Source organism: Mobula hypostoma, chromosome 6 (assembly GCF_963921235.1).
Source record: "Mobula hypostoma chromosome 6, sMobHyp1.1, whole genome shotgun sequence".
NCBI lineage: Eukaryota > Metazoa > Chordata > Chondrichthyes > Myliobatiformes > Myliobatidae > Mobula > Mobula hypostoma.
This window is the reverse complement of record NC_086102.1, coordinates 75,495,822-75,520,224: the sequence shown is the minus strand read 5'-3', so window position 1 is coordinate 75,520,224 and position 24,403 is coordinate 75,495,822. Positions and strand designations below refer to the sequence as shown.

General features: G+C 36.2%; 2 protein-coding genes across 11 annotated transcripts in view; one reads left to right on the top strand and one right to left on the bottom strand.

The window, feature by feature from the left end:
- Nucleotides 1–11,158, top strand: part of gpm6bb (glycoprotein M6Bb) — a 199,243-nt gene extending 188,085 nt beyond the window's left edge. For 3 of the 4 annotated variants that reach the window (XM_063051025.1, XM_063051026.1, XM_063051024.1), the window contains 3 exons: nt 1,061–1,134; nt 1,288–1,353; nt 10,429–11,158. In XM_063051025.1, coding sequence (XP_062907095.1) covers nt 1,061–1,134; nt 1,288–1,353; nt 10,429–10,581 — 293 coding nt within the window. In that variant the 3' untranslated portion in view covers nt 10,582–11,158. Of the gene's footprint in view, nt 1–1,060; nt 1,135–1,287; nt 1,354–3,333; nt 7,920–10,428 lie in introns of those variants that run through there. The other variant, XM_063051028.1, reaches the window with a different exon arrangement.
- Nucleotides 11,159–11,314: 156 nt separating this feature from the next.
- Nucleotides 11,315–24,403, bottom strand: part of ofd1 (OFD1 centriole and centriolar satellite protein) — a 107,301-nt gene continuing 94,212 nt past the window's right edge. For all 7 annotated transcript variants that reach the window (XM_063051021.1, XM_063051019.1, XM_063051023.1 and 4 more), the window contains 4 exons: nt 22,077–22,267; nt 21,361–21,522; nt 14,048–14,115; nt 11,315–12,643 (listed from right to left, as the gene is read on the bottom strand). In XM_063051021.1, coding sequence (XP_062907091.1) covers nt 12,601–12,643; nt 14,048–14,115; nt 21,361–21,522; nt 22,077–22,267 — 464 coding nt within the window. In that variant the 3' untranslated portion in view covers nt 11,315–12,600. The remainder of the gene's footprint in view (nt 12,644–14,047; nt 14,116–21,360; nt 21,523–22,076; nt 22,268–24,403) is intronic.

The window sequence follows — 24,403 nt, the reverse complement described above, 5'->3', positions numbered from 1 at the left end:
GTCTACCTGCACTGCACTTTCTCTGTAGCTGTTACACTTTATTCTGCATTCTATTTTTGTTTTACCTTCTACTACCACAATGCACTGTTGTAATGAATTGATCTGTGTGAATGGAACACAAGACAAGTTTTTTACTGCACCTCAGTACATGTGAAAGTACATGTTATGGGATGCTTAAGGACTGATAGGCCCCCAAAGCCAGATGAGATCTATTACAGGTTGCTATGGGAAGCAAGGTAGGAAATTGCTAGGTCTTGCCAGAGACTTTTTGCACCTTCATTGGTATATGCAAGATACCAGAAGACTGGAGGATAGCGAATGTTCCTTCAAGGTCAACAGGTAACTCCAGCCAAGTGAGCCCTTCACCAGTATTTAGAAATTGTTGGAGGAAGTTCAAAATTTAGCATATATGCACAGTTGGAAAGTCAATGCCTGATCAGGAAGAGTCAGCATAGTTTGATGTGAGGGAAATTCTACCTCACTAATTTGAATTGAGTTGTCTGAGGAGGTAATTATAAAATTTGATGAAAACAGTGTGACATATACAATAAATGGTCAGTTGCTAAGGAATACTGATCAGCAGAGAAGCCTTAGGTTTAAGTCCTTAGTTCCCTGAAAATGGCAACACAAGTAGATAGGATAGTGAAGAAGGCATATTTTTCCTCGAGGTTTACTCCCAAAGCCTTTCCCGTGAGCGGGTACAACCGCAAGGCGGCGGAGGTTTGAAATCGGAGTTTTCCCTCTCCTAGATGAGCTACCATCTGTGGTTAACGAGCCCCATCTGCCCGGAGCAACTGGTTTTAAGGTGCCAGTGGCCCACTTTTGCCCCTTCTCCTGTCAGTGAGAACAGCTCTGCCGGGCATAAGAACTATGCCACACGTGAAGGCCAGGAGTTCGACTTGGTTGTCAGAGGCTGTTTGAGACACACGCCATGAAGAGCATTTGTTTAGCAGTGGAAGCTCATCCCCACTACCACCCTTCGGCTATGACTACCTTAGTTTTAAGACAGGAATGAAAATTAAGAATTAAAACTTGATTCTTCTTTGGTTGCCTTGTTCAGGTATTATACCCTGGAATGCTTACCCTGGCAAAGCTTGTGGCTCAAACTTGACCACTATCTGCAGCACATCTGAGGTAAGGAAACCACTTCTGCACATTTCCGTGGAGGTGAGATATTATGTAAGCAAGTTGCCAATCAATTGAAACACTGCATTTACTTCTAATCACCAAAGATGTTTGTGTTTCTTTTGCGAAAACTGTGGTTAACCCTATTTCTGTTCTTTCCAGTTTGATTTGTCCTATCATCTGTTCATCGTAGCTTGTGCTGGAGCTGGTGCGACTGTCATTGCACTGGTGAGTGAAGTTCAAACGAACTAGACCAAGCACTCCTACCAGTTATTTCCTGTTTTTGAGGACTGCTGAACCCTTCTCCAAGCCAGGGAACCCTGCAGATTACTTTTTTCCCCTAAGTTTGGCCATTATAATCTGTAAATATTTGATGCAGTGGTCACTCGGCAGGTCTGCCCTTGCAGTATAGGATTGCCTTGTCATTTATTAGGAAAGCTACGCATTGTTGATGACTTTTGCAGAATATTTTGAGTGATGCCAACAGAAAAAGGAACAAGCAGTGTGTTTTTGTTGGAGGGTAATAGAATTTGAAAATAGTTTTATATTGTCCTAACAGATTTTAGAGCCAGCTCTCGAAGTAGAGGGAAACTACAAAAATTTCCCTCAGTTAGAGCATGTGGTTATCTTGAGAGCTCAGGTGTGCAACTGTAGAAAATTCAAATACCGTACCTTCAGTCGAAATGGTAAAAGGACTTCAAACAAATTAGCTTCTTTTCAGCCTTTCTCAAGCGCTCTCACATTTAGTCTTCATTTATCGGACTAGAGATTCACATAGCACAGGGTATTCCCCAAAAGTGGGAGAAGCTTTAGTAAATTCATCCTCGTATAATCACATAGTCTCTTAATCTTATTCACTTAGCCTCCCTCTCATCCTTTCTACCTCCTTGAGATAAGAATTTCTCAGATTTAATAACATAATGTTATTTAGACTATCTCTCCAATGTTGCTCAGTGTTTGCTCCATCTAGGAAGCGGGGAGATGAGAGTAGAATTAGCACTGGGATGAGAGTCAGTCAGGGATGGATAGATCTTGATGAGAACTATCTGTGAGAAATAAGAGGCTTTGCTTAGGAATGGGATGCAAGAAATTAAAATTATAAGGCTGTTTACAGGACTGATAACCTTCTCATATCAGAGATTAAAATCACTTGTCATGAATCAATGATATAATTGAAATACCTTGTAAAGAAATGAGATGGCAAAGAAAAATGACAGAAATCAAGTTATTTTTTCTGTAATATTAAAGGCAGACCACACTAGGAACAATTTTTACATTTGTAGGTTATTTAATTACAAAAAAAAACTATTGAGTTGTATCTACATTTTCTGTGTGCTATACATTAGTCTGTTACTTTTAAACATAATGAAGATGCTACATAATTGTAAAATTTCATTTCCAAGTGATAATTTATGGTGACACAGTAAAGTATAAGCAGTGGGTTCACGCAGGAGCTCTCAGTATTCATTCAGTGAACAAAGTGATATGGATAATTGGCCACTATAGCATGGAGGAAAACTCACAAAATAGGTGTAATATTTTCACTCTTATTACAAATAGGAAGAGGGTAAGGTGGGGTTTGGTAAACTTGTTAAGGTTTCTGCATTCTTCACATTTGTGTTTGCCATTTTGCTTGCTTTTTTCTTTCCCATATTGTTTTGAACTGATCAACCTGGCCACTCTCAGTTCCCTTTAATTCTTTGAGGGAGCTTTGACTCATGTGAAAAGGGACTACTCTAAGCACTTGCCTCTGACCTATTTCGGCAGAAATTCAACAGTGGTCCTTGTTGGAGAACGAGGTTTAATTTAGATACCTTCAATATTGTTCTGGAGTTGTAATTAATATAGTATTTCTGTTTTCAATCCAGCTAATCAGAAAGTACACACTGAGAATCATTTATTGTGGAATTCCTCTTTTCAGTATCTTACTGTGATGTTTAGTATATATAGTGTTTGTGCCCATTAACGAATGGCATTTGTACCTACTTTAGAGTAAAAGTTCTGTTTGTTCCGTTCTTTCTAAAATTCTTTTTAAAGATCATATTAATTGAAAGGGCTAATTTGCTCGTGGTAACTTTTGTCAGTGTGGATGAATTTTATTGTTACCAAATGGTATTGCAAGGAGGTCATGTGGATTTGTAGTGTTGTGCCTAGGGTGGTGGTATTGGTGAGCACTGTCTTATCATTTGTTTTGTTTCCTTCTACCAGCTCATCTACATGATGGCTACCACATATAACTTTGCTGTTTTGAAGTTTAAGAGTCGAGAAGACTGCTGCACAAAATTCTAAGTTGCTATAGAAGCAGTATACCGAGCTCTACGAGCCACACTGAGTAGCTTGAACTACCACTGACACCATGGACTAAAACAGAATTTATTAATCTGCATTTTGCAAATGAAAATTTGTAAATAGCATAAGAAAGCTTCATTTAGTATCAACTCACTTAAAGCACTCTTTTTTTTATTTGAACTAAATGACCACCATGAAAATGTATGATCTGGCTATTTTTCTTTTCTAATATGGGGATAAATGCAGATAAAGTCACCAATGGCTGAAGAAATAGCTTTGGAAGGAAAGCAGTGCAAATAGCATCCTGATTGCTCCAAAATTTATTGTTTCAAGATCCACCTAGAAGCCAACAATTGTCTTCTCTGATAAGTAACTGGCTTTCTACAGGCAATTTGCCAATACCAGGTAAATTTCCTGCCAAATAACCATAATTTTTAAAAAGGTTAAAAATAAAATTCAATGGCAGTTAATAGTTCTGTGCAGTTACATATGAATGCAGATTAGGTCACATCATAAAGGAGTACATCAGAACAGATGAGATCACTACTATACTTTGAGTTTAGAAACACTGAATATCAGACTATGAGAGAGTGGCTTTAAACCTCACATTCAAATGTCTATCTTTTATAAGTTTTCATAAATTTAATTTGGGCTAGACAAAAAAAAAATAAGACTGTGCTTTTTATTATTAGATAAAACCAGAAAATCCTGGAATATACTCAGCAAGTTAAGTAGCATCTGAGAACATCCACAGCAATTTGCTTTGCAGAATTGGCAGCTGGTCTTTAAACAACCAGTGCCACTCAACAGAGAGAGAAGGGTTATACATTATGGCCTGATTCCAAACTATTCATTGGCTTGAAAATCTGTTGTAGATGTATTCCTCTCTCAGTTCCTCAGTGATTAATTACTTATCAATACAATAGTTTTTCAGATATAGTCAAAATAGAAATCTTGTTACAAAGAGCCTTCATGATCTTTGTTAATAAAATCAAAAACATATTCCAGAATTTAAATCCTGTGTAGAAAAGTCATTATTGCAACAAATTATTTTCTGTAAAGGCCCTTTTAGAATCTTAATCTAACTCCTGTCACCAGACTCGGACAGATCTACCTTGTCTCGTGCTACAAGTACTTTTAGTGAGTTTTGTCTGATTCCAGCAATTAGTCTTTTCCACTGCTCCACTAATATTACAGGGGTTTGCCTGCTCTGGAATTTCAAATGACTGATAATATAAAACTTCCCATTACATTTTAACACCATATTTGACATCAAGAACACAAATCAACTTGAAAATGATAATGAAGACCATAAGAGATATGAGCAGAATAAGGCCAGTCGGCCCATCGAGTCTGCTCTGCCATTTCATCATGGCTGATTATCCCTCTCAACCTCATTCTCCTGACTTCTCCTTTAACCTTTAATCTATCAACCTCCGCCTTGAATACACGCAATGATCCGGCTTTCACAGCCACCTGTGGCAATGAATGCCACAGATTCACCACCCTCTGGCTAAAGACATTCCTCATCATCTCAATTTTAAATGGGCATCCCTCTATTCTGAGGCTATGCTCTCTGGTCTAGACTCCCCCACCATAGGAAACAATTTCTACACATCCACTGAACCCTAAACCCTAACCTTTCAATATTCTATAGGTTTCAATGAGAACCCCCCCCCCCCCACAATTCTTCTAAATTCCAGCAAGTACAGGCCCAGAGACATCAAGTGCTCCTTGTATGATAACCTTTTCAATCCCAGCATCATTGTCATGAACCTCCTCTGAACCCTCTCCAATGTCAGCACATCCTTTCTTTGATAAAGTACACAAAACTGCTCAAAATATTCCAAGTCAGGCCTCATTAGTGCCTTATAAAGCTTTAACATTACATCCTTGCTTTTATATTCAAGTCTTCTCGAAATGAATGCAAACATTGCATCTACCTTACTCACCACTGATTCAGCCAGCAAGTTAACCTTCAGGATGTTCTGCACGAGGATTCCCTTTTCACCTCAGATTTTTGCATGTTTTGCCCATTTAGAAAATAGTTTATGCTTTTGTTCCTTCAACCAAAGTGCATGACAATACACTGTCTGGCACTGTATTCCATCTGCCACTTCTTTGCCCAGTCTCATAATCTGTCCAAGTCCTTCTACAGCCTCCCTGCTTCCTCAACAATACCTGCCATCCTCCACCTATCAAAATACTTACTTTTTTCATCTGCAATTACCTTGTTCCCCATAACTACCTCTCCAGCGTCATTTTCCAGTCAACCAATATCTACTGTCATCTCTTTTTTACCCTTTATATAACTGGAAAAAAAACTTTTGACATCCTCTTTGATGTCATTGGCTAGTTTACCTTCATATTTCATCTTTTCCCTCCTTATGGCTTTTTAGTTGCTTTGTTGGTTTTTAAAACTTTCCCATCCTCTAACTTCCCACTAATTTTTGCTCTATTATATGCCCTCTCTTTTGCTTTTATTTTGGCTTTGACTTCCCTTGTCAGCCACGGTTGTGTCATCCTGCCTTTAAAATACTAACTCTTTAAGATGACTCTATCCTGCACCCTCTGAACTACTTCCAGAAATTCCAGCGTTGGCTGTTCTGCCATCATCCCTACGAGTGTCCCCTTCCAATCAATTTTGTACAGCTCCTCTCTCCTGCCTCTAAAATTCCCTTTACTCCACCGTGAAACTGATATATTTGACTTTAGCTTCTCCCTGTCAATTTGCAGGGAGAAGTCTTATCACATTGTGATCATTGCATCATAAATGTTCCTTTACCTTAAGCTCCCTAATCAAATCCAGAATATCCTTTCCCCTTGTGGGCTCAACCACAAGCTGCTCTTAATAAACCATCTCTTAGGCATTCTACAAATTCAGTCTTGGGATCCAGCACTAATCTGATTTTTCCAATCTACCTCCATATTGATATCCCCAATGACAATGGTAACATTGTCCTTTTGACATGTATTTTCTATTTTCTGTTGAAATTTGTTGCCCACATCCTAAGCTAGGGTACATACCTCCTATCAGTCTTTTTACCCCTGCGGTTTCTTAACTTTGCCCTCAAGGATTCTACATCTTCTGATCTTTTGTCACTGCTAAGGATTTGATTTCAATTTTTACCAACAGCCACCCTGCCCCCTCTGCCTACCTGCCTGTCCTTCCGATGCAATGTGTATCTTTAATGCAGAAATGCAGTAATTTTAATTGTCACTTTTGACCTTAAAATTATAAATTTCGGTTTGAGACAGATTTACACTTTTCCTCTTCATATTTTCTCCATATCACTCTAACGTTTTTGTCTTTGGCCTCTTAGACTGTCCCATTGAACTCTTGAGGAACAGCACCACTTCACCTGTCTAGCAATGTTTAAAAATTTTCAGATGGTCAGCAATTCTAGCCATGTTTATTTTTATTTTCATGGTAACTTCATATGATTTTTCAGCTTCACTTACATGCATTTCCTCCAGATCTGTTATTCGCTAATACTTCTAGTACCATATTTAACGCTATCATAAAAATCTATCAGATGTATCATACAAACCCATGCCTTCTGACATGACTCTCTGTTTTAAAATGTATCTGATCTCTAACTTTTCCTAGTCATGATGCAAGATGTTGGCTGACATGCTGAGTATTCCATCACTTGATTTTATCAGTTTCAATAGTTTATTTTGCATTGGATGAAACTTTAAATCCACAGAAATTTTAAGTTGTGCATGTAAAAGCCTTCATTTTGGGGGGCATATATAATTTAAAAAATCATAAAACGATATAGTTCCATCTCAAAAAAAAAGAGGATCTTTATGTTGCAACAGAACAGTTTTAAAAAATACACTCAAGATAAAGTGCAACAAGTTCTTTTTATCCAGTAAATAATTGAACAACAGCGAATGATTAGTCAAATACAAATGAAACAGTCTGGGAAATAGATTCTTCAAATAGCTAGATCATACATTTTACACAAGGCGAAGACGTTTCAGTTGTTGGAACACAAAGTGAGAAATAGATTGCTTGTTTTTAAAAAAAACTGCTTGGAATGTAGGCTCTGTCTCCTCCATCCTCATCCCCCACCTCTTCTTCCTACAAGTAGGGTTCTTCATTGTGATGCTGGGAATACACCAATTTGAAGCTTAATAAAACATTAAGAATGACTACATTAAATACTAATAGAAATTTCCCCTGCAATTACAGTGTTGGCAGCCAAGAGATAGTTAATTGTATCGTGTAATTAAGTTTAACACTTACCTTTGCCAGACATCTTTTTTAAATCTTCAAATGTGCCATTATAATATTTGTTAACCTCTAAACTGCATGCTTTACACTTGTTTTAGTTACCTTTTGTTACAAAAATTCCCACTTTTCAGCATTATTTAATTTTCTTAATACAGTATTTTGAAATTGTATGTATAGACACTTTATTGACTTTCAGTCATTTTTTTCTTCATATACTCAAAATAAACATGCTTTCTTTACAAAATCGCTGCCTTTTTGTGATTTTCATCATTCTTCAGCCACATGCATTTAGGGATTGTACGGTGTTTCTTTTATTATTTCTCATTCCTGTTTGATCTCGCCAGTCCACTTTCTCCTTCAATGGGAAAGGTGGAAAAAACTGACGAGTAAATTTTTTATACATCTTTATAACTCTGCTGCATAATCATTTGCCATCAAGAGGCAACTACAGATTGTCTCTCTTGCATCCATCATTTTTATTGAAGCTTTTAGTACTCTAGATTTTAAATTTAGTTGAGGAACAAAGCTATTTCCAAAGGATATTTTAGCATATTTTTAAGTAGTTATGTATGACATTTGTATACAGTAGCTTTTCTCTTTATAGGACAAGTGTTTTATTGGAAGATAACCCTCTAAATATTGTTTGAAACTATAGTTTAACATGCTTTCCTATATGTTACTATCAAGTATAACATGCATATATTGCAAATCTGAATGTAATCATGTTCTAGTTGTCAACATTTTAGCTTATATTCATATATATTACTGTAAATTAGAGGCAGTTAAGAATTACCATCTTTTGATTGCCAGTCAACTATTTAATTTTATTCTTTTTCCTCTGATAACCAGCACTCCCCCCCCACCCCTTTTTAATATGCCCAAACACAGCAAGCCTTTCCCTATCACTGTGTTTGTTCAACGATCTAATAACAGTACTCTGAGTTTAAGTCTTGGTCAGGTTCTTAGCTACAAAAGAGGTGAACTAGACTTCTTTATACAGATTAATGCGTTCTGCAAGTGGCCAGCCCAAATTCAATCCGGTAGTGCTAGCAGATGCACTAGATTTTACTCAAAGTAGTATTCCAGAATTGTTCTCATTAGCTAATCATTTACACATTTAATTAATCTGGTAAGAGCTTCCAGTTTGGTTGCAAAGTCCCATGGTGAAGCTGGAAATTGGGGAATTTCATTTATTAGGATTATCCTCCATTTGGCCAATTGTGATTCGGATGACAACTCTCTGATTATACTGAAACTTTAAATTATTTGGTCTAATTTCTAACTATGGAAATGGAATATACTTTTGGGATTCCCAAAGAATAGGTCCATAAATCTACTCTGGAGTACTTTGGTACATCCCTGTTCTCTGTTGCTTGGTTTTTCAGTATGTTCCTCATTTAAGTCTTTTTAATTTCTCCAAGTTCAATTTTCTGATGCAAGTCATATTTATTAATGTCAATGATGGTCTCAGCTCTCTCATTTATTTTGTTCTTCCAAGGAATCTTGCATTGCTAATGACACCAGGATTAATTGCCGTTGAGAAAGTGGCTGTGAAATTATTTCTTGAGGTTTTGCAGATAATCACATGAAAGTATTCCCACTGTGTTATTGGACAAGGTGTTCCAAGATTTTTGTCTGACCCATGTATAATGAAAGGAGAGAATGAATTGGTGACATTTTCACATGCCACCTCCTCTTCTCAGGGGTTTGGGGTCTGCTTTCAGAGATATGGCCATCATCTCTTTAAGGACGTGGCCATTTAGGGTTTTTGTAGTGATGCTGAGCCACTTATGTCTTTGCACACCGCAAAGCTACTTACAGCTGATCTTGAACATGGAGTAGTACTCGTTCATCATATGATAAAGGGTAACGTGGCATTTATCAGTTAAACATTATGATGTCTCTATGTCCTGACTTATTGAGACCCCATTCACAGTTGAGGTTAGGGACTCCTAGTACCACTCCCTTTCACCTCTAAGACCACATCACCTCCTTTGAATCTGGCCTTCCAGTGGAAAAACACATAACATCGTAGTCATTAAGCACACTGATAACTGAAAGATATGATTACTTTAGTCTGTGGAATAATTCTCCCAATTTTAGCACAAGTTCTAAGAATTGAACAGTCTGATTAATTGTTTTCTTCAACCAGTTATCATTTTAAGCAGCTTTCAAAAGATAAAAGCATGTTCTTACTGGTCAATTTTTTTTGAAAGCTGTTACAAGGGTTGCAGTTACTGACAGAAATATGGATACATCTTCCCTAGGACATTTGTTTTATCCATAATTTGCAGATGTGCGGGCTAGATGTTGCATGCTCTTTACATCTCTAATTTATTTCATGTTCAAACTCGTATCCATGTTTCAAATAAAATGTAGCCTGCAGTATCTAGGATTTATTCAGGAGATAAGTATCAATTATAGCTTATGATATTGCATACACATACAGAGAAAATTGCACCTGCAAAAAACAAAACCTCATGATTTTCCAAACATTTTCAGGAAGCAGAAAACTTGAACAATTTTCTAGGAAGACTTATTTTCTGACAGTTCTTCATAAATTAGCTTTCATATCAAAGATGTGTTCATAGCTGTCTTTGTGTGATCCCAAATAACACTGAGGTTGTCTTATTATCCAGAATGTCACTATCACTAATGTTACCCTTCATTATAACTATGTCTTAATAACAAGCTCAGAGTAATCAGACTAGCAGCATGCTATATGCATCTTGACATGCTTACTAGCCATCCTCCTCACCCTTCTCTTCCAGATCCATTTCCTCATGATTTTGTCTGCAAACTGGGCGTACTTGAAGGATGCATGCAAAATGCAAATATATCAAGATCTCAAAATGAAGGAAGAGCAGGAACTCCACGATATCCATGCCTCCCGATCAAAAGAGCGACTGAATTCTTACACATAAGAGGAATACAGTCCAACGTTTACCATCAGAGCCATTCAACAGATAATCTAGCAGCCGTGACAAATCTCTAGGCTGCTGTGTAGTGCAGATATGAAAGTGCTAATTACAAAACTGAACATCTACAATGATCAGTTTGCATTAATTCTTGTATTACAGATCTTTTGACTTCATAAGCCTCTTAGGAAAGAGGACTTGTTTTACGGTTTCATTCCATATGAAATTGCAGAGGGAGGGGCAGCATTTGAAAAGTTATTATTAGTCTTAGCTGAAACTTTTGTTTCCCTGTGAATGAACTAAATTTACTGCACACCCGAAACCTACATTATATATGCACTGCAAGGAAATGCACACTAAGAAAGTTAGTAGAAAAAGATGAAAGTTCACTTCTGAAATCAAAGCAGATACCACCACGTTTTAATAGTCTTGCAGTGGAACCCTTACATTTTCTGTGTACAGTAATTTCCCGCTTTATTATTGTGGACCAGGACCTTTACACTTCCATTAGCAAATATAAGTTTCTAGATAGTCTAATTATAACTGTTTTTTAATACATCTTGCCCAAGTATTTTCAGTGTTGCTAATATGCAAATAGAAAATAAATGTAATCTAACATGTTAACCATTTTTTTATATTAAATATGAAGTTTAATTTTAGAATGCTTACTATAGCTGAAGTTAACCAGCACCACTCAATATATAGTTCTAGTTCATGCCCAGTACCGTAAGGGGAATAGTGTCACATCTGGTACAGTTTTTTTTAAAAACAGAAACAATGTTTTTAAGGTGTTAGAATCTTTTTACTAAACATTCTCATATTGATAAACACATGCAAAAAAATTAATGCTTGTAGATTTTTTTATTTCTGTATCTAACATTGTTTTATTGTTAAATGCTGCAGTAAAATCTTTCATACTGTTGGCCCGGAAAACCTACCTATGACAAATTCCACTAACAGTCAACCCAATAGGTGTTGTGTGACATTTAATTTCTTATTTTCCATTTCTTATTAATGTTTATAATATATAGCTTTATGTCAAATCAATGTGCAAGTTTAACCAGGTAAAAAAAAGCACTTCATTAATACATGCAAGGTAAAAGAAAAAAAAGGTTTTATTTCAAGACTGTGGAAATATAGTTTTAAATTTTCTTAGTAGCTGTGCTAACTCATTAACAATTGATTAAAAGCTCTTAAGACTGTTCAAATGTTTAAAGTAGTTTCTTTATGCTTTTCTAAGTTCTTTGTTTCCAAGGCAATACAGTTAAATGTATTGTTGGATAAGCTAAGCATGTGGGTGTGTTTCTGAGATGCTTTCTTTGAATTAAGAATTAAGGTTTTGTTACTATAACAGAACATTACTGCTTTGTTGCTTAAGCAAAACATTTTTATCTAATGAAATTGTAACATGTAGAATAATTTTCTATAACTTACCACTTTTATAATCTTATAGTAAACTTGATATTTTCTATTGTAAGTGAAAGCAGCTTCCTATATAGTTCCCTTTCAAAATAGTTAATTACTTATTACAGCTGAAGCAATCAATTAACACCGTGGGGTGAAAATGCATTAGCTTGCTATTGGTCTTATCTCCAGATTTAATATTTCAATTCATTACCTTGATTTTAAAATGTTTATATCCGTTTTCTTTCTTGAACTGTGTACCATTTTTAATTAGCTTCCTCTGCATTTATTTTCCTGTTGTCACCAACCTGTGCCAAGTCAGTCCAGCTGTAAACATAAATCTATTGGTAGACAAAGTAACTGAGAATTCAAATCTAAATGAATAAATTAAAATCTCTCAAGATTGTCCAGCTATGCATGGTTAAATTTATTTGCCAATCATTCTATTATAGGACCTTTACATTAAAAAAAGTTACCAACAGGGTAAGTATTTTTGGAAAAACTGTCTTAAGGCATAAGATTTATAAAATTTCAAATAAACAATTTATTTAAAAAATGCTGAATGTAGCTTAAATCAATTCTGTGATGGATCCATATTATAGATCTGTTGCTATGGCAAATTCACCAGAATGCATCATCAGTTTCTTCATGTGAGGCTGCAGGACTGTAAAAAGAAAGTTGATGTAAGAAATCAGTGGGCAAGCAGCAACATTCACTGGATATAGGCTCAGTAAAACAGTTTATTTGGTGGTACTCGAATATAAAATTCTGAAAGCCAAGTTCCTGTTCTCATTGATCAAGGCTTGATGTTACCAAAAAATAAATAAAATGTGAGCCTGGTAAATGTGAGGTTAATGTCGGCAAGTGCACTCCTATACTGGAATTCATCAGGTAGAAGGACAAGGGAGATCACTATGGGGTATGATAGCAGTCTTGAGTATGATGAAATCAAGGTGGTGGTGGGTCTACCGCATAAGATTGAGATAGATACCATCAGGCCCTGGGGATTAAACTATCTCAGGTTACGCAAGAAAAGCAACAAGGGATCTGGATCATGCGCAGTAGTTTGATTTGGCCTCATGTTTTTGTGCTATACTGTTGTATTTTCCATGCCTCACTGCTCTCACACAGCTAGAGGCCATTACCTAGTGAAATCAATGAAAGTCAGTGAAAAGATGTCTATTTATCAAAACAATGTCTATGCAAACCATAGTTGTCTTAACAGCATAGTGCAAGATCCCTTAGTGATTCATGGGTTGGTTGGGTGAATTGATGTCAGGAAGAGCATGGAAATAATGCTCACATTTGCTGCATTTTACACACTGGTATGAGCTATCGATGTGCAATTCCAACATTCCAGATCATGCTGAGCACTGGAAAAGTGCAATCAGTCACCAGCTTATCAGCATGTACAGTGAAAGGCTGAACCCATCAGTTCCTTCCATGTTTTTCCTGTGTGCCTGCATAGAACCTAGAAATGGAAGGAACAGCCTTTGATTTAAATGGCAAGTCACGCCCGTCTCAGGATCTGAGTCGTCAATGATTTCAGTGTGGATTATAAAGAAGAAAATTAGAAGGCAAAAGGAAGGGCATTTTTTCTACTTTACATTTAGCTTTCATATTTAAAATTGCTTTCATTAATTTGCTTAAAAAAGATCTATTTTGAAATTTGTGGTAATTTAAATAACTTATGAACGTTTCTGAATGTTGGCAAAGCTCTAACCTTGGCTTTGGGAACTGTCAAAGGTAGTCACGAGCATTTTGGGGGGGTTAAGCTCCTTCATTGACCAATGTGGTTATAGTTTTAAGAGCCATCTTTCTGTTGGCATTTCAAAAGCAAAATGCCAAATACAAGTTATTAAATTAACTATCTGAAACATTGTAAAATTGGATAATACCATTAAATTTGTTTCATAGCATAAAGATGTTTGCTTCTGACAGTCAATATTCATTCTAATCATATTTGCAATGGATTAAATTGAACATAAATGGTTTTGAAAAGATCTGAAAGAACAAGAAAAAGTGAGAAATGACTTCATATTTTGAAGTTGTCTGACTTTGTCCTTACCTGCCAGTTTTTCCATTGGACAGTGTTTGGAGTGACGAACTCTCTTCTTCTACTTCCTTCTTAGAACTCTGAAGAAGTTATATAATCATTAGATTATAGATGTGTCACTGTACAAATACACCTTTACTGCACACTCCCTCCTGCCAAGCCAATTTCAATTTCTTTTCAATATTTTTTATATTAATTTTCTACATAGAATACAGAGTTCAAGAAAAAAGAAATATCAAATACAATATACTGAATAGCACATACAAACTCCTTGCTCTATATTCATACAAATTGATTAATTCATAATATCAAAATATAGTAAATTTATTATATGGAAAAAAATCTAACCCACTACCAAGACCGAAGCTGATTAGTAAAGAAGAAAAATGAAAAATAAGTATATTATTAGCCATCATCTGTGCTTTAACGGCAAATCAGAGGTTTTGAAAATAGTTCAAAAAAGGTCCCCACAATGTTTGAAAGTCTTGATTAGATTCAGAAATTGAACACCGAATCTTCTCTAAATTTAAACATGACATCACATCACGCAGCCATTGAACGTGAGTGGGCGGGACCGCATCTTTCCATTTAAGCAAGAGCGCCCTCCTAGCCATAAGATAAATAAAAGCCAAAATATGCAAATCAGATTTCTCCAAAATAATATCCTTTCCTCCAATAATACCAAATAAAGCAGTCAAAGGATTAGGCTTAAAATTTACTTTAAAAAGTACTGAGAAGGTTTGAAATAATTCTTTCCAATATTTTTCAAGAATTGGGCATGTTCAAAACATATGAATGAGTGAAGCTTCTCCATTATTACATTTATCACAATAAGGAGATATATCTAAATAAAAGCGAGACAACTTATCCTTGGTCATGTGGGCCCTATGGACCACTTTAAATTGTAGGAGAGAGTGGTGAGCGCATAATGATGAAGTGTTAACCAATTTAAAAATTTCATTCCAAGTTTCCTCAGAAATTGAAGCCTATAAATCTTTTTCCCAAAGATTTTTAATTTTATCTAAACGAACACTTCTCTTTCCCAGCAACATACTATAAATATTAGATATAGATCCATTATAAAAAGGTTTCAAATTAAAAATTACATCTAGTAGATTCTTATCAGGACTTTTAGGAACTGTACATATTTGAGACCGTAAAAAGTCTTATTTATAGGTATCAAAAAAGTGAGTTTCGGGTAAGCTATATTTAGCTGACAGTTGCTCAAACAAAAGGAGATTTCCCTCCACAAACAAGTCCTGGAAACATTTAATACCTAATCTATCCCATTCTTTAAAAGCCCCATCTATCATAGAAGATTTTAAAAAATAATTAGAAAAATGGGACTTGAAAGAGAAAATCTCAATAAGCCAAAGTATTTTTGGAACTGTACCCAAATTCTCATAGTATATTTAACTACCAAATTGTCAGTTAACTTACTCAGGGATAAAGGAAGTGAGGATCCAAGAAGAGAAATAATAGAAAATTTATTAACAGAGTTAGCTTCTAAAGAAACCCACATTGGACAATCCTCACGATTAATGTAATATGACCAAAATGTAAGATTACGTATATTAACTGCCCAATAATAAAACCTACAGTTTGGTAAAGCTAGCCCTCCAGTCTTTTTAGCTTTCTGAAGATTAATTTTTAGTCTAGAATGCTTATTTTTCCATATATAGGATGATATAAGAGAATCAAAAAAAGATTTAGGGATTAAAAACAGGTACTGCCTGAAAAAGATATACAAATTTAGGTAAAATATTCATTTTAATAGAATTAATTCGACCAATCAATAATAACAAAAGATGCGACCAATTTGATAGTGTCCTTTTTACATAATCCAATAGGGTAAGAAAATTTTTAAATAACACTTATAGTTTTCAGTAATTGTTATACCTAAGTAAATTGGTTTCTTACAATTTTAAAAGGAAGGTAAGAATTAGTTGATATCCAATTATTCAAAGGAAAAAGTTCACTCTTATGTAAATTCAGTTTATAACCTGAGAACTGGCTAAAACAGGAGGGTAAAGAAAGTGCATGGGATAATGTTGAAGTCTCAACATTAGAAATAAAGAGCAATAGATCATCAGCATAAAGCGAAAGTTTGTGGATAGTGCCTCTCCTTAGAATACCAGTGATATCATTAGATTCTTGAAAGGCTATGGCTAAGGGTTATAAAGCCAGATCAAAAAGCAAAGGACTCAATGGACAGCCTTGTCTGGTGCCAGGTTGAAGCTTAAATGCATCGACTCTAATCTGGGCTGACATTTACGTGCCGGGCAGCACCTAATTAATTAGCTTGTTCATTTCAGCTTTTTTATTAAAGATGTGCTGCGTTCTAGCCACCGCTGCATGCTTCGCGGCAATGTATGGGTCCGCGGCCTGGAGGTTGGGGACCACTGCCTTAAAGGCATCCCATCTGATAAGACTAGAAGTCTCCTCTAACGTATTCTCTTCAAAAAAGAGTAATTCATCTCTCCATAAACTTTAAAAAATCTTTATTAGACAACAAAGTTAGATAAAAACGCCAAAACCTGTTTGTTTGAAGGAGGCCAGGAAGATTTAAAGATAAGAGCACAGGTCACAGGATCGAACTAATGGAATCATTTGGCTATCAATAAAAAAGTAATCAATCCTGGAATATGTATGATAGACATGACAGAAAAACAAATATTCCTTGTCTACTGGATGAAAAAAAAGCCAAACATCAACAATACCACATTTCATTAGAAAAGATTTAATAAACACAGTTGATTTATTTGGTATCACTAGTTTAGAAGATGAACGATCTAAAGCTGGATCTAAACAACAATTAAAATCTCCTCCCATCACCAATGAGTACAGACTCGGATCTGGCAAAAATGAAAAATAATGCTCAAAGAAGCCTGGGTCATCTATATTCAGAGCATACACATTGGCAAATACCATTAATTTGTTATCTAGCTTCCCTGATAATATAACAAAACGCCCATTAGTATCAGAAATTACTTTATGTTGAACAAAAGAAATTTATTGTCTATAAGGATCGAAACTTCTCTGGCTTTGGCCTGAAACAAAGAATGGAAATGAGATCCCCCTCCATCGATTAAAAAAGTGTGAATTGTCACATTTACGTACATGAGTTTCTTGAAGAAAAACATTTGGTACCTTAAGTTTTTTAATATAGGCAAAAATCTCATTTCTTTTCACAGGGTGATTTAGCCCTTTCATGTTAAAACTTTGATCCATTTTTAAACTATTTATAAGGAAGGTTAAAGTAACAATCAGAAGAATGTATATTAAAACCAAACAATAAACCTTGAGATATGGTAACTAGGCAACAGAGTTGACTAAATTTCCAAATCAGCTTCAAGAAAAAAGAACTCCCCATCCCTTTCCCTCCTCCCAAAGAGAGAAAATAGGCCAAAAGGCAGCCGATGCCTACCCCCACTAATATCATCCCCCCAGAAAAGCCTGGATTACTGCTCCAACCAAGACAAAGCGAAATGCAGTAAAGAAAAATAAGCTTGTTCAGGTTTACCAAACAAAAGCAATTATTCATACTGAAAAATATTAAACAGTTATATTTCTAAGTCTAAAAATTTCTGAGCCTCTTCATTCATAAGAAACCATTTCTTTGAGCCATCTTGTATTGTAATTCTCAACCCAGCCAGATGAGCGAAGAGAAGGCTTGAAGTTTTTGCTATAAAGTTCCGCCATAACTTTTTCAAACTTAGCACGTTCTTCCATAACTTCCGATGAGAAATCTTCAACAATGTGAATCTTCTGACCCTTGTAGTCAATCATACCTTTCCAACGGGATTCAGGAATCAGAAGGTCCTTTATTTGAAATTCATGAAAGCATATAATGACTGATCTTGGTCTTGATTCTGAAGTTGTTCTATAAGTAGGTTATCTGTGAACACGATCAATCAAAGGTAAAGACTGTACAATATCTTGGAATAATTCCATCAGAAGGTTTGCAAAGAATTCCTTAGGATTATCTCCTTCCATTAACTCTAAGTCCCAAGATTCGTAAGTTGTTTCTCCTACTTCTATTTTCCAAATCAATAATCTTCTGTCTCAGTTTTCCATTGGACTTAGATTGTTTTTCATACAGCTTTTGCAGATCATCAGTTTTCTTATCCAGTATCATTATAATCTCTTCATGCTCTTTTATCCTCTTACCATGCTTGATTAAAGTTTCTTGAATAACATCCAGTTTTGTACCTATTAGTTTAACTTCAAAGCTGATTTGTTGTGAATCAGCCGATGCTTCTTTTCTGAACTGAAGAAACTCGTCAGTAAGCTTTTGAAGCAAGCCCGTAATAGATTCCAAAACTGCTTTGGTAGCCATAGTAAGATAATAACAAGTTTAGCAGTAATATTTCAAAAGGAAGTAAACTAGGAGCACCGGGAAAGACTTGTTACTCCAGCAGCGACCAGCAAGCCAAAAAAAAAAATTCCAATTTCTACTCCATTGGTCAATTTCATTGAGTACCTTTAACATAGGAAAAGACTTAATAGTGCTGCATCAAGGTGATAGAGGCTGATAGCAAAACAGGAGGTGTTATTGGGAGAGTCTCACCAAAGAGACTGATCAATGAGATGGAACTTAAATAAGAGCTTAAAGAAGATGAAAGAGGAAGAATTTTTAAGACCATAATGTTTGAATAGTTGAAGGCACAGTTGCCAATGGTGAGATGAAGAATGTTTAATGACACAAGGAGGTTAAGGGGTGCAAAGGAGATTAAGTATAGCCAAGATACTGAGAGATTGAAACATAAAAAAGGCAACAGGAGCTTAGAAAAACTTCATAGAAAAGATTTCATCAGTAAATAGGTTGCAATGTTTCAAGATAAATAATGTTGAGAAGATGCAGCTAACAGATAAAGATGTGATAGAGAAATATTTGAAGTAATTTAAAAATCAGGAAAATATGAATGACATACCTAATTACTTAAACTGCCACTTCCATTTTTCCCCATTTACATTCACTCCATAACAAACACAATCTAGGTCTAAATCTGAAAAATTATTCACCTCAGGTTCTTTTTCAACTGCCTCCAACAACCTCACATCTGCCACTGTTACATCCATATTAAAAATAGTAGTTTATCCCTTTCAAACAGGTCACCCTGGCTCCCTTTTAAAATGACTGAAAATATTGAAGGGCAGGCTGTTCATATTCTAGGTATCAGCACACTTTCATGCCCAAGAAATACAAACTGAATCTGAGCAGTCACCAAATGATCAACTTGGATATCAGTTATCAATGTGAATCAGTATCAGATTTATTATCATTGACATAAATGGTCGCAGAAGAGTGCAAAGACAAAAAGCTATTATTAAAATAAATAGCACAAATAAAAAGCAATAATGAGATTAGGTTCATGGAACATTCGAAGGACGAGAAGAACCTTTTCTAAATCATTGAGTGAGAGTCTTCAGGCTCCTCTACCCTGATGGTAATAATGAGAAATCATCTCTCAGATAACGAGGGTCCTTTATGAAAGATGCTGCCTCCTTGAGGCAGTGTCTCTTGAAGATGTGGGGGTGGGGGTGGGGGTGGGGGGGGGGTTTGTGAGAGCAAAGTTAGCCAATTCTATACCCAGCCAATTGCAATCCTGTGGATTGCAGGCTGTATACCAGGCTGAGATGCAACCAATCAGAATGCTCTCCCCTGTACATCTACTGAAATTTGCAAGAGTCTTGGGTGACATACCAAATCTCAAACTCTTAACGATGTTGCCATGCCTTCCTCCTGACTGCATCAATGTGTTGGGCCCAGGAAAGATCCTCACCAAGTCGACACCCAGAAACATAAATCTGCTCAACTGCTCAATGAGGACTTGCGTGTGTTCTCCCGACCGCCTTCCTGCAGTTCACGGTCTGGGTCTTGCTGTTGTCAGGTGTGAGGTTGTTTGTTGTGACACCACTCAACCAGCCAGTCTTTCTTCTGTAAGCCTCCTCATTGCCATCGCAGATTCTACTAATAGTGGTGTAATCGGCAAATAGGAAAGGAAAGGTACGTTGCATCCTGAGTTTCTCCAGTTAGCGGACAATTTCTCTCCATACCTCTCTAACGTAGTGGGGAACCGCATAAGAGGCAAGTTACAGCAGCGGTTTGCCATTGCCTTCTGCCGGGTGAGTTTCCATAGAGATCACCAGCTCGTAAGCCAGCACAGATGAAAAGCGTGCAGGGGAGCCAGCTGGATTCGAACTCAGGACCTTTCATCCCGAAGTCCGACACTGATGCCACTACGCCATGAGCCAGGTCAATCAGCAAATATATTATGGAAAAAAAAAATGCTCCTCTCCAACATGTGCAAAAGCTCACAGAAACACTGGTTGACTAAAAAAGAGAGTAATGAATATAGCTTTACAGATTTTTACCAAAATGATCTTTCATTAATTTCTTTTCCTCCAACTTTCTTTTCCAGTGTGGACTGCAGCACTAACACAATTGCAAATTCCAAATCTATAAAGGAAACTCCAGGAAAATCTCAACTTTGAATATCTTCTGCTTTACCTTAGCTCCAACTTAGTAGTAGGGCATGTTGTGTGACATCAGAAGCAACTGTGAAGTATCAGATGCAATATATTTGGAAACACCTGGACAACAGCAATACGCACGTCATACTGCTGCTTATTGATTACAGCTTGGCATTCAACACCATCATCCCCTCACTGCTAATCAAAAAGATTCTAAACTTATCATTGTCTGATATGGTATTATAGACAGCCAGCTCCATCACGGGCACAACCTCCCACTGTCGAGGACATCTTCATATGGTGGTGCCTCCAAGCAGCAGCAGTCACCATTTGGTACATACCTTCTTCTCACTACTCCCACAGTAACCTATAGCCCAACCTGGGCAGCAGCAGTATCTGCACGGAAGAAAGGCTTGACAATCTACTTCCATGTCTTGCACGAAAACCTTATGGACAACTATAGGTTCACCATGAGCCGACAACAACTCGACAGCACTCAACAGCAACTTTTATGTCTTGCACTGCACTGTACTGCTGCCACAAATATTTCATGACATACAGTATGTCAGAAATAATAAACGATTCTGATTTTAGGCATTTTCAGAAAATTAACTAATTAAATCACAGGTAACTCTAATCTAATTATGTACTTCCACCCAAAAAATTCAGAATAGAATATAAATCTATTATTGAACCAGCCCGGTACCGATAGTACAATAGTTTCTGAGATGGAATGAAAGTTGAATTTGACATAGATTCCACTGCTGACCTGCTCTCAAGAGAAAGAAATTTCTCACCTCTACCCCACCCATAAGCTGGACATTGATTTATTAATCCAATAGATTTACCTTTTCCTGCTGTTCTTCCTTCTGTTGTTCTTCTTCCTTCTGCTGTTGAATTAGTTTCATATATTTCTCCAGCGGATCCACACTTGTTACAGGTAATTCTACAATTTCTGGAATATGCTCTTCTGGGCTTTGTCTATCATGGTCCATCATTAGCTTTTCACCCTTCCAGTTAATATAAAGTTGAAAATATTACATTCTACATTACTGGGATCTCAAAAATGCTATTATGAAACACAAGTTTTAATGGAAAAAAAGGACCGGTTTTGATCATTTGAACCTTGGAAGTATTTATGCAGACCACAGCAAAAACCCATGAAAGACACTATACAAATTCTTCCATTCCAAGCCACTTCCTTTGTTTCCATCTTTCACTTTCTGCAAACATCTACTTATACTTATGGCTGCTTTTTGCTTAAGTATCGTCATCCATTAGCTTTAATATAAGGCTATTATTGTGCTTCCAGAAAAGAATTTTAAAACTTCTCAAGTCTTTGCTCACAGGCAATATCAAGCACAAGCTGCACTGTCCTTTATGTTAACTTTAGACTGTTCATACTTGCTTCTCGATTCTTTATAAGCTGTATAAGTTACAGGTCTGTCCATTACTTTTCTTCTGAAATGCTTTCGAATAACAGTAATAATGTACGAGAACAATATTAGAAATGGGCAGAAGGTTGATGCAAAATACAAAATTGCATTCTGGACAATGTTATCACCTTTTCTTGTTCTAGTTGTTCCTGTTCCTTCTGTTCTTTTTCACTTGATTCCTCGCTTTCCAAACATTGTTTCTCTTCACCCTTTTGTCTATGATCGTGCCATGTGTTTTTTTCTACACCTCGATCTCCCTTTTCTTTGCTTTCTTCCTCTCCTCTGGTTTTTTCCACTTCTTCAATCGATTCCATTTCAGCTGTGTATCATAAGAATCTCATTAGGAGCCACACAAATGCATTTATTTTCTCAATTTGATGTTGAGGATCATATTCAAACCAAGGAACACATCTTGTGGATACCTTATTTGTTGCCACCAAAGAAAAGAAAACTCAATTATATGCCTTGAAAACAATGGTTAAAAAAGTGGCTACAGCTTGACTGTTTTCAAGCCTGCTTTGTTTGTCAGCTTGTTGTATTGACAAGATATCCACACAGCTTTCATCAGCTTTTACTTCTTCCATGGATGTCTGTGTCTTTATATACAAACCAACAGCATGTCCATTTGAACTTTAATAAGAGCAAAGAAGCATGATCAGTTACCAACATCCAAGATAAACTCATTTAGCATGCCTCTGATTTCAAAAATACTTTTTCTGCTCACACTAGATGTCAAATCATAAGAAAAATACTCCTGAAGCAAAGAACCATTGAAGAATCACAAACCACTAAGTTGCAGAAGGCCACTATTAAATGTAATTGTGCATGGAGTTAACAGGGTATCATGAACCTAAAGTCTGTGACAATGTATTTTGGATTTTGTCACTTGACACCCATTGCTACACAGACATGTAAAACAATAGCAAAGTTAAGAAATAGAATTCTGCTTGCTTTGAAGATTTCTCTTAGAAGAAAGCTTTCTAACTGTAAAACAGAAGATGAAATAAAGATAGCAAATTATGGAAATACTCAGATTAGTTAACATTTGTAAAGGAAAGCAGGACTAACATATTGGTCAGTTACTTTTTAATATAACCTGCTGAACATAGCTCTTATTTTGTGTTGTGGATTTACAAGTCTGCACAAGCCTAGCATTTATTGTCCATTCCTAACCCCCTCTTGAGAAGGTAATAATTGTGCTGGTGATGATTTCCTCAACATTTTTAGGACAAGGAATTCCAGAATTTGGTCCAGCAACAACAAGGGACCAGCTGTATATTTCCAAGTCAAGATGGACCTTGGTGGTGGATCCCAGGCACCTGCAACTATTGTTTTGGTTGTTGGTATAAGTTACAGGTTGGAAAATGATGTTACAGTAGCATATTTTTTTAAAAGTCCTTTAAGTAGTACAATGAAATTGGCAGTATTAACATACTTCTTAGAATAGGAGATGAATGTGCAAGCCATGCTGCTGACTGCACTAGTTTCCCGTCTGAAAGAACTGACCAAGACATAAATTGCTACTGGCCTGGGATAATCAAAGAGGCAAGGTTGTATCATGCCTTATAGTTGACAAAGAAGATGGCTAAACTTCAGAAATCAATTCCTACTAAGTGTCAGTACTTAATAATGACTGACTGCATCTGCATTTGAAGCACTGAAGGCCCTTGGGGGGAAAAAAAAATGGATGGCACATAATTACCATGGTCTGTGCTGCAGGGGCGCACAAAGATCTTCCTGCCATAGGTTCTTTCACTAGCACTATTTTATATCACTTCTGATAAACTGAAACATCCAAAAGCTATATCAGCTTATTTGATCTTCATCTTAAAATATAATGTAGAATGAAAGTGCCTAATCTTTTGATTATGCAAAATGCTGCCCTCTTAATTCAATTTTAAGAATTTCAGGTTCTTCACTTCTCCTGCTACCTTCTACTTTTATCTTGTTTTTATTATTTAATCTCTCCTGTCACGCACCCTATCACAGACCTTAACTTTGATTATTTCCTGCTTCTGTCAATTTGGTGTATTTTCATCTTTTTATTGTTTTAATAAGGCTACTGACCTGAAATATTGACTCACTCTCTCACAAATACTGCTAACATACTGAATATTTCTAGAGCTCTGATTTCATTTCCAGATCTACAGTACTCTGCCTTTGCTATCATTAACTTCATATTCATACGCCACCTATAGATTTGTCGCATTGTGACCCCCAAAATCTTCTGAAAGTTTGCATTGTAAAAATATTTATTAGATATCCTTCATTTATCCCCAAATCAATTGATTAATAAGGTAATAACTTGAAACCCAGATCCATTTACAAATTACGAATGAAATGTATTGGTTGAATATTGTCTTCAGAATGTTAAAGTACTGCTAGTCCATGAGTTAAATTCCTTGGTATTATATCAGATGATTTGTTCTGGGACCAGCACGTAAGTCTCATCACA